This window comes from Physella acuta, unplaced genomic scaffold (genome assembly GCF_028476545.2).
Source record: "Physella acuta isolate Inbredline_101_S28 unplaced genomic scaffold, ASM2847654v3 ptg001142l, whole genome shotgun sequence".
Lineage (NCBI taxonomy): Eukaryota > Metazoa > Mollusca > Gastropoda > Physidae > Physella > Physella acuta.
The window spans coordinates 87,342-102,704 of record NW_026732659.1 but is presented as its reverse complement, the minus strand read 5'-3'; the positions used below and the strand labels follow the sequence as shown (position 1 = coordinate 102,704).

Sequence of the window (15,363 nt, the reverse complement as noted above, 5' to 3'; positions counted from 1 at the left end):
AAATAAATAAATTTAACTTTGACATGATGTGTCTCGAAACTCACACAAACACCTTAGCTATCTAGGCTCTTCATATCAGAGACATATTTAAATGTATATTACACCACTTTGAGTCTGCGTAAGAAACTTGATTTACGCGAAGAGGTCCTAGTATTATTTCAAATTAAATTTTATCCCAAATTAGCCAATTCCATAGCTAAACAAAGATTTATATAATACAGGAACTTAATATTGGAATAGATTCTAGATAGAGCTAGATCTAGATGTAGAATAGGGCTGGCTTAGGCTTAAGTCTAGTTTTTCTAGATCTAGATAGATAAATCCTATGTATTCTCGAATTAGATGATTATTGAAGCTAAAAAGCAAAGATTTGTATCAAATATTTAAGGACTAACATAGTTTTATAGAGAAACTCAATAATTTATTGTTTTTTTATAATTGATTTAATTTTTAAGTAATTTATTTTGGTTTGACCAAGATTCTAGAGCTAGGAATGACAGCTGATATCTAGATCTAGAGAAATTTATTGTATACTTAAATTAGAAGAACTGTTGAAAATTGATAATTGTGTTGGAACCCAATAAAAATAGCAAACAGATGTATCATTAAAGCTATAGCCGACAGAAAATTAGCTTTATAACGCATTTAACTTTTGAATGGGCAACAAAAACTTTGATGGAAGCCGCCATTATTGTTATAAAAAGTAAATAAACCATTGACATCACTATAAGTAAAGTAATTGTTCTGAACTTGTATAATTAAAGTGGCATTTCTACCAATGAATATATCAATTAATTAACGTCTTTAAATAAATTTGTGATTAACAGTTTGGTCAAAAAGAACATTATTCTCTACCTAAATACGTATTCTACAGCTCTACACACAGTGCAGATTCTCTCCTGTAACCAAACAGACAAATAAAAAAACAATAAATATACAAACATGTAAACAAACTTGAGTTTTATTACTAAAGTAGTACAAACTATAATAGATAATTTAGAGATTTTCTTCTTATTCACTTCACTGATAAAATAATTGTCAGAAGAGAGAGTAGGTGGGGTGGTTAAGGCGCATGCCTACTGTCCAGAAAGTCTCAGGTTCAGATCCTAGATCCAAGTCTGTAGGATGTACATGAACCCACCCAACCAAGGTGACGGAAGGATAACTTATCACACTATATCCCCATACGCTGAAGTTGCAGAGAGAGATAAATGAAACTTCACCTGTCCAACAGACCAATCTAATTGATTTAATATGTAAATGTATAAAAATACTTTAGATGAAATTTGAATGTTGCTTAATCTTTGCACGCATGATTAAGCATGGTCATCTTGACTTGTCAGGACTGATTCAGATTTAAAATAGTAATGTTCTAAAGCCTATTTCCCCTTATATTTAGGCCTACTGGCTACTTTAATTTAATAATATGGTTTATTTATATGTCCAAGTTTAATTTAAGTTAAATCTAAGAATATAAATAAATATTTAATTGGTGACTAGATGTTATGTGGATTGCTTTTTTAATCAGTTATTTTATTTTAAATAAACAATTACGTTAATTTTTTAAGTTAATTTCTACAACAGGCTTAAAAAGTCTATGTAATCATACTAATTTTTAAAAAAAATCTTTAAATAAATATATCAAGGATAAAATTATAGTTATTTTTGTAAAAATTAAAGCTGTTTGGGAACCATCAATTACGCTCATTTTCATATTTTTGTATTGAAAATAAGCAGTTGAATAGCTGATTAGAATTATTTTATTAATTCAAATGTTTAATAAAACTGCCCTCAACCCCTTGTTGAAGTCAACCGGAATGGCCAGGGAAAGTAATACAATGAAAGTCACAACAACTATTTTCCATGATAAAATACATAATAGTGGTCAATGGGTATAGCCTAGTAGTTTATTTACATTAAATAATATAACATCCTCTATAATCACAAAACCCTGACTCTGCTAGTCCAAATTTAAAAATAAATGTGTTAGCTAAATTACAGTACGGGGTCAAAAACGGCCAATGACAGAACATCCCAGTCAAATCGACCATGTCCAAAGGGCTAAAGACAAATGGACTGTCATTTAGGCTCCCGTCATTTCAGCTCCCGACTAATAGGGATTTAGGCTCTCAACAAAATGGCTCCCGTCATTACGACTCATGTATATTATACATTTAACCTTCAGTGCTTGCTTTAAAGCAACAGATCTCTACTGTGGTAAATTAAACATCAAAATTTTGAAGTTGGTGTAATTTAGCTGCTACGGGCTCGATTTGTTTGTGCATTGCTGTTTGATCATGAAAAAAATGTTTTCACGCATTTAAAGATGTTATGGTGGTGGTGGAGGAAGGATACTTTTATGCCAATGTTTGTCATACGATTCGTTTGTCTGAAACCAGTAAGTCGAGAGTCATTTTGTCTAGAGCCAATTTGTCAGGAGCCCATTTGTCAGGAGCCCATTTGTCATGAGCCAATTTGTCAGGAGCCCATTTGTCATGAGCCAATATGTCGGGAACCCATTTGATGGGAGCCAATATGTCATTGTGTAACTATTTCACAAAAAATATTCAATTTTGGTTGAAAAATATGCTTTCTGGTAACAACCATTTGAAACCAGCTTTTCAAGCCTATTTTAACTGGCTTACACATTTTAATGTATAATGAAATTTTTGCTCAAACAAATGCTAAATTTTGTAATTTTTTTTTAAACCGATTGAAAAATTATTACTTTAGAAAGTTACCCCCTTTCAACCTAGACTAAGTTTTATGCGACTGTGGCGCTGGCAAATGCCCTAACCAGCATCCAACCACTTTGCTTTAAATTTAGATTTCAGCAGTTGAATTAATTGTGTGATGTCGTTTTAGAAATGTGTAACATTAAAAGGTCCTAGAAAATAAATTTACACTTATAATAAAAATAAAATATATACTTTGGAAGGCTATATTGAATATATTAAATTATTAATTTTCATTACTTGGGAAATAAGTATCCTTATAAAAAGTTTATAAATAGCCTTTAAACCTGTGCTAATGGTTGATAAACTTAATGTGAGTTAGTGACAGCTGCTGCAAATCTTAACTTCCATTACCATTTCCCTTTTAAACTTAATTTGATTCCAATGTAAACTTGTTTTAGGCAATACGTTTTTTTTGTAGTTTTATTTTTTTTTACAGCACTGATGAATAAATTATTCTTTGTCTTAATATTTAAAAATTAAATAATAATATGGTAAGTATATTCAAAACAAATGAAAAAGGTTATGATATAAGATTTTCAAAATAGTTATAGTTAGAAAATAAAATGACTTCTAGAAAAAAATAAAGTTTATTAAGTAAAACTCACAAGAATATAAAATATAGGGCCAAATATATTTGAATATATTTTAATTTTATTTTTAATATAAAACTAATATTATCTGCAGAGGAAAAAGATTTTCTATATAGCAGCCAATGTTTTTTAAGTAATTCGCTGTATTTCAATGTAAAGGTAACCAAATTATAGTAGGCTTCATTATTATTTTGTAAATCTTATACAAGATTAATCTGTTTATTTAATACCCCTCTTTTGCATTCTTCAAAACAGCCTAAAATGTGCTTAACTTAAATTTTGAAATGAAAATATATTTCCGTAAAAAAATATGAAAGTTACATCTCTGTACGTGTAAATGTTAAAACAGACATTGAGGTAAGCTTAACTTTTTAAAACATTAATTAGTAACCAATAAGTTACTGATTTTGAAGAAATATGTTTCACGTAAGCTAGTTATTATATGGTGGTTCAGTAAATAATAATAATTCTATTACAATTAATTATTTTCATATGCTTTTAGTTCAATAGCTTCAGCCTTAAAACTTGAGAAAATGGTATTTTCACTTTTAAAATATTTTTTTCTTGGCATTGCCACTTGCGTTAGGGAAACAAATTTCAAGCATTTTTCTAAATTGTTTTAAAACTCACTAGATTTTTAAAATGAGTAACCATTTAAATATCAAACTACAATGTAGGCATCAATGGAAACCCACAGGATACAAAAGAAATTATTTGTCTAGTGGAGTGTTATATAAATTAAGGTCTAAGATCATTTGCCAAACTAACTAGAAAAAAAATTGGGATCTTTATCCAGATACGCCCTGCCATTAATGCAAAAAGTGCATGGGTGAAAATGTTAAGCCCTGCTACTTGAGACTTATTTCTGATGTCTAGATATTTGAATATTTAAAAGCAATTTCTTATCTGCCTCTACGGTTAGGGGTGGGGTTAAAGGTACCAAAATAAAGAACTTTTCAGGCAAATTATTAACGACCTGTCCCAATTTCATCGTCTTCAATAAGGGGTGGGGTTAAAGGTACCAAAATAAAGAACTTTTCAGGCAAATTATTAACGACCTGTCCCAATTTCATCGTCTTCAATAAAATCTAAAAGTACAAAGTTTAATTTCCTTTATTTAATAATCTTTTTTTTTGTGGCGAGGGTTAACTTTTTGGCACGGCTTATCTGGATAAGATCCAAAAATCAATTAATGAAGATTTTAAAATTAAAATAAATTTCATTTTAAATAGCAAACATTAAAGAAAAAGAAATCTCTTGTTAAGTATGTTTTATAGAGAAAACAACAAAATGATTTTAATAGTAGTATCTATTGATTCAAACATCGGAATCAAAATCATATTTTGCAAGTTATTATTTAAACCTGGCTATCACAAAAAGGCCCTCAAGGCAAATGATTTCAGCCAAACATATGGCACTCATCATTTTTTATTGTCTTGTGCAAACATTTATATAAAAATTTAAACATATTTCCACTTAAATTCTATGGATCTTCAATGGATTGTTTTTACCTAATCTTGTCAGTTATTGGTAGTCTCTGAACCAAAAACCTGTGTTATAATCATTCTCCTACTGACTAATGAACATTTTGTACTGAAAAGATATTAGGTTTCAGTTGCCAGTTTGCCACACAAATAATATTAGAGAATCAGTAAGGGTCGGCGTGGTCGAGTCAGTAAAGCTCATGGTTGCTAAACCAAAAAGTCTCGAGTTCGATGAGGCTCGTTAGCTGGGGACAGCCACTCTTCTAGGAGGAACAACTCCAAAATCAAACAACTTCTGCCTTGGTTGAACAAAGGCTAAGGAAGCAAAGGATGAAATTAGAGTCAATGGCCTCAATTGCGCATAAACAGTTGACAAATATACTTAATTGTGTTGCAGGGGATCCCTTCAACACAAAAATTAAGAACAAAGAAGAAGAAGAAGAAGAAGAAGAAGAGGACCAGTAAGTGAAGAAAAGACTATCAGGAGAAAAAGCATGGATAGGGTTTACTGCTTGAAGTATTCTCATCATGCTTTTGTTGTTTCTATATATTCTGATTAGGAACTTTGAATGGGCACTATAATTATCTAGTTGGCCTCTTCTTTAAGAAAAATTTCTTCTGCAGCATTTCAGCGAAAACTAAAAATAAACTACAAGTTATTTTGGAAATAAAAGTACATAATAACTGTATATGCTATTATGTATTCTATTAAGTAAAAAGGTTGTTTGGTCATCTACAGTTGCTTTACAATACATAACAAGAACATTTCTGCAATACAGAACTTTTTGCTTTACAAATTTTGTTCCTATTTTAAATTGGTCTAACACATTTAAAGAAAAAGTATTGCATTTGTTAGTTAATCAGTGGTTAGAAGTTAAAAAGAACCAAATAAAACAGCAAAATACAAAGCAAAACAATAGCCTTTAGCTCTAACTTACCATGCAAAAAATTCAGTAGACATTAATTTGCAGTTAAATTGATAAGTCATTGTAGAAATAAACATGAAATTAAAACATGGCACACAAACATACAATATATACATATATATATATATAAATCTATCTATATCTATATATCAATATTTAAATATATATAAATACATATATATAAAATGGATATAAATATAAATAAATAAATAGATATATATATATATATACATATATATATAAATATATATATGTGTGTATATATATATGTATATACATATATATATATATAGCCTATATACATATATATACATATATATTATATACATATATATTCATATATAGATACATATATATTATATACATATATATTCATATATAGATACATATATATACATATATATACATATATATATATATATATATACATATATATATATATATATATATATACATATATATATATATATATATATATATATATATATATATATATATATATATATATATAGATACATATATATATATATATAGATACATATATATATATATATATATATAGATACATATATATATATATATATATATAGATACATATATATATATATATATATAGATACATATATATATATATATATATATATAGATACATATATATATATATATATATAGATACATATATATATATATATATATATATATACACATATATAGATATATATACACATATATAGATATATATACACATATATACATATATATACACATATATATATATATATATATATATATATATATATATATATATATATATATATATATATATATATATATATATATATATATATATATATAAAGTTGAAATGGACTCTGTGGCTCTGCATGTGGCGGGCCCTTGAATGACATGCACACAGTAAAAAAAAAACCTGGACTTCCATCGCCATTGTGTAATATTCTTAAAGTGTTTATTATCTCAATTAATGGGGTCGGCGTGGTCGAGTCGGTAAAGCTTATGGTTGCTAAACCGAAAATTCTCGAGTTCGAACCCTCGGGCAGATGAGGCTCGTTAGCTGGTGACAGCCACTCTTCTAGGAGAGACAACTCCAAAATTAAACAACTGCTGCCTTGTAGATTGTTCTTGGTTGGACAAAGGCTATGGAAGCAAATCCAAAAAGAAAAGCAGGCTGAAATCGGAGTCAATGGCCTCAATGGCGCATAACCAGTTGACACGTAACGCTTAATTGTGTTGGAGGCGTGGTCGAGTCGGCAAAAAGCTCATGGTTGATAAATTCGAACAAAGTCTCGAGTTCAAACCCACTGGCAGATAAATATCGATCCCCTTTAACACTAATAATTAAGAACGAAGAAGAAGAAGAAGATCTCAATTAATGATTTTAAAAAATGATACTGATGGTTTTGTAAAACAATTTTCATTTTTCAAAACTTATCATTTTTTTGACGTCATGTAGAATGAACAAAATCAAAGAAAATGTATCACCTTTACAAAAGATCTAATTGTGTCTGAAAAAGTGTATAAATTACTTCCCTTAGTCCCTTATCACCAATGACTTTTGCTTGATAAATCACAAATAAAATAATTACTTCCCTTAGAACCAAGGAAGGGGGGAGGGGGTACTTTATTTTTAGTTTGTTTTGATGTTGGAAAAACATATTATTAGCATGAATTGATAAAGTGCAATATGCTAGGTAAATCAGGAGTATTTTAAATACTACCTTTTATTTATTTTATACAATGAAGTTACTGTTTACTAATTATTATGTTTAATCAATCAGTTTAGAAAGTGTTCATAAATGTCCTCTATGTTAACTGTTATCTTTCCATTTGAGGATAAGATGGAGTACTATAGTTGTTCACTAAATTGAATCAGGCGAGTCCGCTGACGCTCTGGCAGGGTGCGATTTGCGCCTGAGCTTTCCTGAGAGCGCTATGGTGCATACATTCATTTTAAAGAGTGCGAAAGGCTGTGGATAAGAAGGTTTACTATAGACCTTCACTATATCTAATCTAGGGCGTCCTCCAGCCCCGACAAGGTGCTATGTGGCGCCCCGGGCATTCCCATCACAGGCTCTAAACCTTTTCTGAACAAAAAATGATTTAAATTTAGTCTTTCTCATTGCTTGTTAACCATTTAAAAATGATATAATGCGATTATGGCAGCGGTTATTCACCGTTACCGCTGTATAATTTTATGTTTTTGTGAATCTCATATTTAGTTTAAAAGGTGTGTTTTCAAAACATTATTTAAAATAGTAAAACATTGTGACTAACTCTGTTTTTAGTGGAATTATCTTCAATATTTATTTAACTTTATATTTATTTTAAATTTCTCACAAACTAGGCGCTATATTATCAGTATTGATACTGCATTTTCATGTTCCTTTGTTTTATAGGAATTAGGTCACTAAATTTTATACATTTCTTTTCTCATAGATTTTTAATAATTTAAAATTAAACTACTTAAAGAGCATTTCAAGATCATAAATGAACTTTTTTCAAATAGTAAAAATGTGCAAATTGAGCTAATATGATATGATGTGCTACATGCTACTAATGAAAGAATGAGGCATACAATAACTCAACACAAAGTTGAAATTAGTGTTCATTATAAAAAGAATGATGTAAAACTAAAAATTATGACACTAGCTTCTATTTGAGTGAAACCATAAGATTTTAAGTAAAATTTTTAACATAGATTCAGCTTTGTTTTAACGCATAAAATCTTCAAAAATTTTTTTACTTTCTTCTTCAACTGTTCGCAAGCTGTAAAACCCTACTAACAAAATAGAACCCGTAAGCCTAATTATTAGCGATATCAATACTACCTATTCTCTGTTTTTGTATTCTGTAACAATAACATTTTTGTTATATTATAAGGCCATTAAGCCTATTTAAAATGTAAAATAAAAACGTAGCGAAGCTGTCTTAAACATTATAAACCAAAGGTGGAAATTATTAATTGAACAGTGGTGGATTAAATTCAACAGATAGACTATGTAAGATACAAAGCTTATTAATATAAGAAGTACTAGTTTAAAATACAATTTTACGTGTTTATTCTGTTGTAACAAGCTGAATGTGTACACTGACAGTCTTCATTTATTTCATATCATATTAGTTTATATTGCAAAAGAATTAATAATACCCTTGTAAACAAAGGCCATTTGCTTGATACCCACTCACACTAAGATAACTATTGTATAAGAATTGGGGGGGGGGGGGGAGGCTTTCAGAATTAAAGACCTTTTAAGGGCATGGCTGGGTGATGAAAACCAAAATTGCTTATTTCTAAACCTAATGCTAAATTTTTTAGCATATAGTTTTAACTGACCTAAATCACGGTGGTGAACACCTGCGAGTAAACAATCAGTTGTTTGGCAGCTGTAGGTGTGTCTCAAAATGTGTTCATTATATGTTGAGAGCCTCGCACCCACAGAACATAAACAATCCGTTAAGGAATTGAAGATCGTTATATTCGTGTTGATATAAAATTCAGTAATACAGATAATGTAAATCTAGATCTAGATTCTCTAGTTAAGTAAAAAAGATTTAGTAGCAATAGATCTGGTACAGTAACAAGCGTGAGTCCACTTAACCCCTACTAAACCCCCAATAAATCTCTTTATTTCTGAGGTAACAACCACTGCTGTTCTTAGATCTCAGCAGGGACGTGATCGGACAAGATATACTGATGCTTCCCCCTAAAAATGTCTTACCTACATATACTCAACCCCCAACTGTTTCTAGCCCACCGTAGAACTTCATCTCTTTGTAGGTAACATGGATTACTGTTCTCAGCCCAGCAGAGATGGTATGTTATGTAATTTAAGACCATCATGGTCCAGCAGGGTGGAGACCAAAGAGGAGTCAGTACCACTTCCCTTCCCTCAAAATTTCTTACCTCCATGCAACTTCACACCCAGCCCCCAATCGTTTCTAGCCCCCAATTGTTTCTAACGCATCATAAAACGTGATCTCTTTGTAGGTAACATGGATTGCTGCTCTTAGATCTCAGCCAACCATAGATTTTGTAATTAAATTTAATAAAATAAGTTGATTCTAGATTTTATGTCTACCTAGCGTAGCCAGTCACTCTAAATCTAGATTTAATTTCATTTACAACATGATTAGATTTAGAGCTGGATTCTAGATCTAAATATTAAATAAATATTCCAATTAAATTTTATTATTACTTTTGACTTTGTTCAAAACAATTGCTATTAATATTTACGAAGGCCGAGCATATTTGTTTTTTTAACAGGTGCTTTGTTAATTGAAATGAAGTTCATTGTTTATTGTCCCTACCTTTATTTGCTGCTGCTTCACTCACACCGCTTCGATAAATAGGTCTATTGGCTAAAAATTGACAATGTCTAGTTGCTGTTGATTGCCAATCTCTTTCACCTTGGTTTAATATAACCCTTGGCAGTCGAAATAAAGGAATCCCTTTAGATCCGCCACTTCAAGTATCACAACCTTCCGCAGGACAGATCGTCATTTTAAATGCAGACCTGTACAATGTGATGGCGGATGTTTACATACTGAACGATCCATGACGTTATATGCAAGGACTCTATTAGTCTAAAAAAATGGCTGAAAATTTCCTGCCGTTGCCATGGCAATCGCGACCATCTTGGATTTTTTTTTACTATATTAACCATGAAATAACTAGACTCTCTTAATTATTATTAAAAGTGATAAAAATTTTCTCTAGTTATTCTGTATACATCTACCAACAAAATAACAAATTTTAAAAAAATTTATGGTTTTTCTTTTACAGTTAAAATTGTGTATTTTTTGCACAATTTTTTTTTTTAATAAGTGATTTTCAGAAAAAAAATTGTAAAAACAAAAGTATTTTCAAATTTGAAAATGTAATCACGATTATTAACAACATGTATATGTATAATCCTGCATGTTTTTATTGAATTTGCATAAGCCATCTTTGAGTTATTTCAATGTTAAAAAGGTAAATAAAATCCAAGGTGGCTGCCATCACCCATGGCAACAGCATGAAATTTTTGGCTTTTTATTTTTATTTTTGGACTTAACTCTTTGAGTTATAACTATTACTAAATATTATAGTATTAGGTTTTTTAAAAAAAGCATTTTGGTTGCTTTGGTTTTCATCACCCGCCATAGCCCTTAAGCTACGATATTGGGTTGCTCTTGTTGAATTTGCGAGTTTGATCCTTATGAATACTACCTTTTAAAAGTATGGTTGATAAGTTTGCAATGTAGTCCCGTGGTACCTCTTGCTTTTCTAAACGTGATGCGGAATTGAGTCTACACATCATTGTCCACAAATAAAGTCACGCTCTATTTTTAGACCCCACCCTCCCCCATCCATAGCTTATCCTCATTATTGTCAGATGTTTTCTCCAGACCAGAGGGGGGGGGAGGGGCTGGGGTTAGCAGTGACAGCAGCAAAAAACTCAAGGTTTTCTTCATAAATTTAAAGACTATTATAGTTAGTTGCACACAATTTTTCAATTGATGAAAATGACAAAAAAAACGACAGGGTTGTATTAATGGGACTAAATGCTGCAAAACAATACCAAACTTATGTTTATTGGATAAACGGTTCTCTAGATATGACGGTTTTAGTGTAAAAATTGCGGGGACAACTAAGCCTATGGAGAATGAAACCAAAAGTTGGTCACGTCGAGAGTACGAAAAAAGCGAATGGGAAAATCTTCTAATAAAAGGCATAATTATAATTTCTCAAAATTATTACATTATCGCAGTTTAACTTTGCGCGCGTCTAGTCTAGAGCGAAGAGAGTAGGTTACGTAAGACTAAATAAATTGTAATAAAATGTTTTTAAACAATCTAGTTTATTAGCTTTAAATATATTTACGCTTAAGGAAATACCAAAGCTAGATTAAACTGTCAATGAAAGCTTAATAATAAAAAAAGCTTAAAATTAAGTAGGTTTACCGTTTAACACTAGGCTAATTAATTACTAGATCTAGATATCTAGATTTAAATGTAAATAGACTCTACTCTACTAGTTAACTAGTACCTAGATCTAGTACTAAATAGCTAGACTCTACCCTAGAATCTAGACCTAGACTCAATCCCCATCGCCATCATATCTCTAAACTCTAAAGTTTAACTAGATCTAGATCTAAGTCTAGAATCTAGATTTAAATGAAATTCACGATTATTGAATTTTTTACGGACACATGCATGGTGCATTAAAATTAAATTAATTTAAAACAACAAAGATCTAGCTCTACTCCAAAATTCAACCCTGATTGTTCATGATCTACGACGGGCGCGTTCTAGATTCTAGATCTATTGAGAGACATTTTTAAAAAAAATATGCATCATGACAAAACTTGGTTCATTAAAAATAGGCCTAAACAAGTAAACATGGATATTATTATTAATGGTTTAAATCATGGCACAATAAAGAGTAGTTTAAACTATTTATTATAGCATACATGGAAACTTATGCCTACATTAAAAAATTGAATAAAACAAATTCATAAACAGAGTGTGTCTGTTTTTTTTTATTTTATTTAATATATAGGAAAGTCCCAAAGTTTACAAGCTTTTAATTTTAGGAGTAATGTGTGAATAGAAGCAATAATCTGGCTAGGTTTGTGTACAGTGTAGGATGTGTAGTCTCAAAGTCAAATGAATAAGCTAAAGGCTGATTATTTATGAATATATTAATACATGCATCTGATTTGCAGGAATAATAAGATATATCATAACTACATATCTGATCAGTCCTGCTAATCAGATGCATATATTATTATTAGATATATATTTATGATATTGACAAACATGAACTTAGAATTTTATTTTGTTGAACAAGGAGCAGTCACAAAAATGTATATATAAATTCTTGTGTTTTATAAAGAGACTAACTTTGTGCATTGCATTTATTAAAAATTGTACAATATAACTTCTAAAGGAACATTGCAATGGATATAGCTTTAGTTTATTAAACATTGTACAATATAACTTCTAAAGGAACTTGTAAATTAAAACTCAAACAACAGATGCTTACTGATCATATCAGTTATTAAAGTAGCTACATTGAGTTCTGAGTCTTCACTATTTTCCTCATCAATTGACCAATAACTTTCAATAAGCAATTACAAATCTATCAAGTTTTGTCTCACTAGCTGTGAGTCTTAAGACTATTCTACCAAAAAACAAGGTGTCATTGTCATTTATAAATTCCCACTTGTGTTTTAACATTTGGCCAGTCATATCTTCTCCACTGATAATTTTAGCTAACACTTGTTTTTGTCTGGTCTCCACATTGCAGAATATTTCATCATTAATAAATAACTGACCTTTTGCCAACTTATCAACATCTATCTTTAACTTCTTTCTTTCTTTATTTTCTTTCTTGATTCTTCTCTTCTTTGTATGATTTCACTTTCAATTTCTGGCTGTTGGGTTTTGTGTGATCTTTGCCTGCGAGCACCTTCAGTTATAGCAAAATCAATTAGCTGATTTTGTTCATTGATACTTTTTGCATCAAGCCACTCCATTGTTTTATTTAAGCTTTAACCTTTTCTCACAGATAGTGGTGTTGCCTGTGTGTTTATTCCTACATAGGGTTCATTGAAATAACTAACCAACTGTTGCCAATTTCTTTCAGGGTTTGATTTTAAGAGCATGAATTTTTTTATGATTCTGTTTACAGAGTTTCTGTTAGCAAAATAATTTTTTGTTGTTTTTATATGTCTGTTTCTATCTAATAGCTCATCAAGTACCTTGGAGATATTTTTATTTTTTATATAGTACAAATAAACTACATTGCCTATTCGCACTTCACCACTTACATCAGAATACCTTTGATAGAGATTTACTACATTCAAGGCATTCTTCTTCCCCATTCTGTCTTGCCTATAAATAATAAAATCATAAGTAGTTAATTATAGTTATACTATTTAATTTTTGACAATGGATAGCTAATAAAAAATTAATAGTTCTGCTTATAATATATTTTATTATTAAAAAAAAAAATACACTGACCTTTTGAAGAAGGGCATCGATACCACTAATTAAAAGAGTGACTGGTTTTTGTGTTTTTGTAACGTCCGCAAAAAATATGTTACTACTAATATATCAAGTTATAGGCTTAATAAAGTTAATTAAGATTTAATAATATTAAATATATTAATATATTTATTACAGTTATTAGTTAAACAAAAATTAGTGTGTTTGTGAGTGCTTAAAAAGAACAACTGAGTAATAATAAGCTAGTAAGTCGAAAACGATATGCCTATTTTAAAATATATAGTATATTTAATAGGCCTACTTAATATGGTGTTTTATTAACAAGAACCTTACAATTTAAACAATAATTGAATCCCTTATTTTAATTTTATCAATATTAATCATGTATAAAGCCTTTAGAGCTAATTAATTATCTAGGAAGTTCGGGGCTTAAAAACTAGATTTAAGGCTGAACGTAGATGCGTGTTAAGCGGTATCGATATTACTAGTATTGGTCTACTTTGTGAGACCATTTTCAATATTTTCTACATTGTTAATTATTAACAAAAATAAGTCTACTAGTGCATTTAATTAAATAGATAAATATATTACACTCAATCTATGTTTAGTTTAAGTGTGTATCTTTTTACAGTATTTTATTTAAATAGCTCGATTCCCAGTTCGATCATGATTACAGCGAATTAGTTACAACTAGAGCGGGCCTTCAAAACGTTACATATTTGTATAAATGTGTTTTGTATTAACATTTAACACAAGATAATTACGTTAGCAACATTTAAACTCCAATTTTGTAAGTATTCTTTTTTTTTAAAAGCGTCAATGTCATAAAATTTATTATATTTTACAATCAATCAATCGGCGCGGAAAGGGGTTTAAAAAGTATCGATACCGTTTAAATAGTGTCATTCGGAGGATTGCTTTGTGAGACGAAGTTCGTAGTCTGCTAAAGCGTAAAATATTACAAAAAATTAGACTTAAGCAGAAAAATGGATTATTAAAATAATCCTAACAAATACAGAGCTAATCCGAGTGTTAAAATATTTTAATACAATTTTTGAAAACTTACCTTTTTAAGTGGCTTTTGTTTTGACATATAGAAAAGGGGTCTTGAAGAAAAAATTAATCTGCCGTAAGCGGCCGCATCAAGTCGTTCCGACTAAAGTTAAAACGGGTTACGGAATCACGTGATATCTATTTTAAAGCCGTTTGATGCGCTATGTGTCGACGGCTTTAGACGTAATTATTTTCTTTGTAAACGAAAGGTTTTGAGACTGTGACGTCATATTCTCTTGGTTTGTGCAACTAACTAGACTATTAGATTTAGGTCCTGATCGATCATGTAACCACATCATAGTAAGCATACATCAGTATTTTGTATCAAAAGCTAAGAAGTAGATAGAGTGTTTTTATTTTTATTTTTTTAGTAAAAAAAAATCAAAATAGCCTGACGGTCAGCACAAACAAAAGTTTCCCGGCTTAAGTAAGTAGCCATGCTGCAGACTAACTATTACACATCAATATTGACACAGGCTAGTAACTGAGTGAACAGCATTCTTCTGTTAAACCAGCGAAACAGTTATAAAGCAGGATGGGATCATTTTAATATAGGGTAGCGAA

The 15,363-nt window shown here is 30.0% G+C and overlaps 1 protein-coding gene across 6 annotated transcripts in view; it reads right to left on the bottom strand.

Moving 5' to 3' along the window:
- Nucleotides 1–1,013: 1,013 nt before the first annotated feature.
- The window catches only part of LOC131956263 (extended synaptotagmin-1), a 51,334-nt gene continuing 36,984 nt past the window's right edge, over nt 1,014–15,363 (bottom strand). Inside the window, exon 13 of one of the 6 annotated variants that reach the window (XM_059320697.1) lies at nt 1,014–1,174. In XM_059320697.1, the coding sequence (XP_059176680.1) occupies nt 1,100–1,174 (75 nt within the window). In that variant the 3' untranslated portion in view covers nt 1,014–1,099. Of the gene's footprint in view, nt 5,128–7,148; nt 10,269–15,363 lie in introns of those variants that run through there. The other 5 variants (XM_059320695.1, XM_059320696.1, XM_059320700.1 and 2 more) reach the window with 5 other exon arrangements.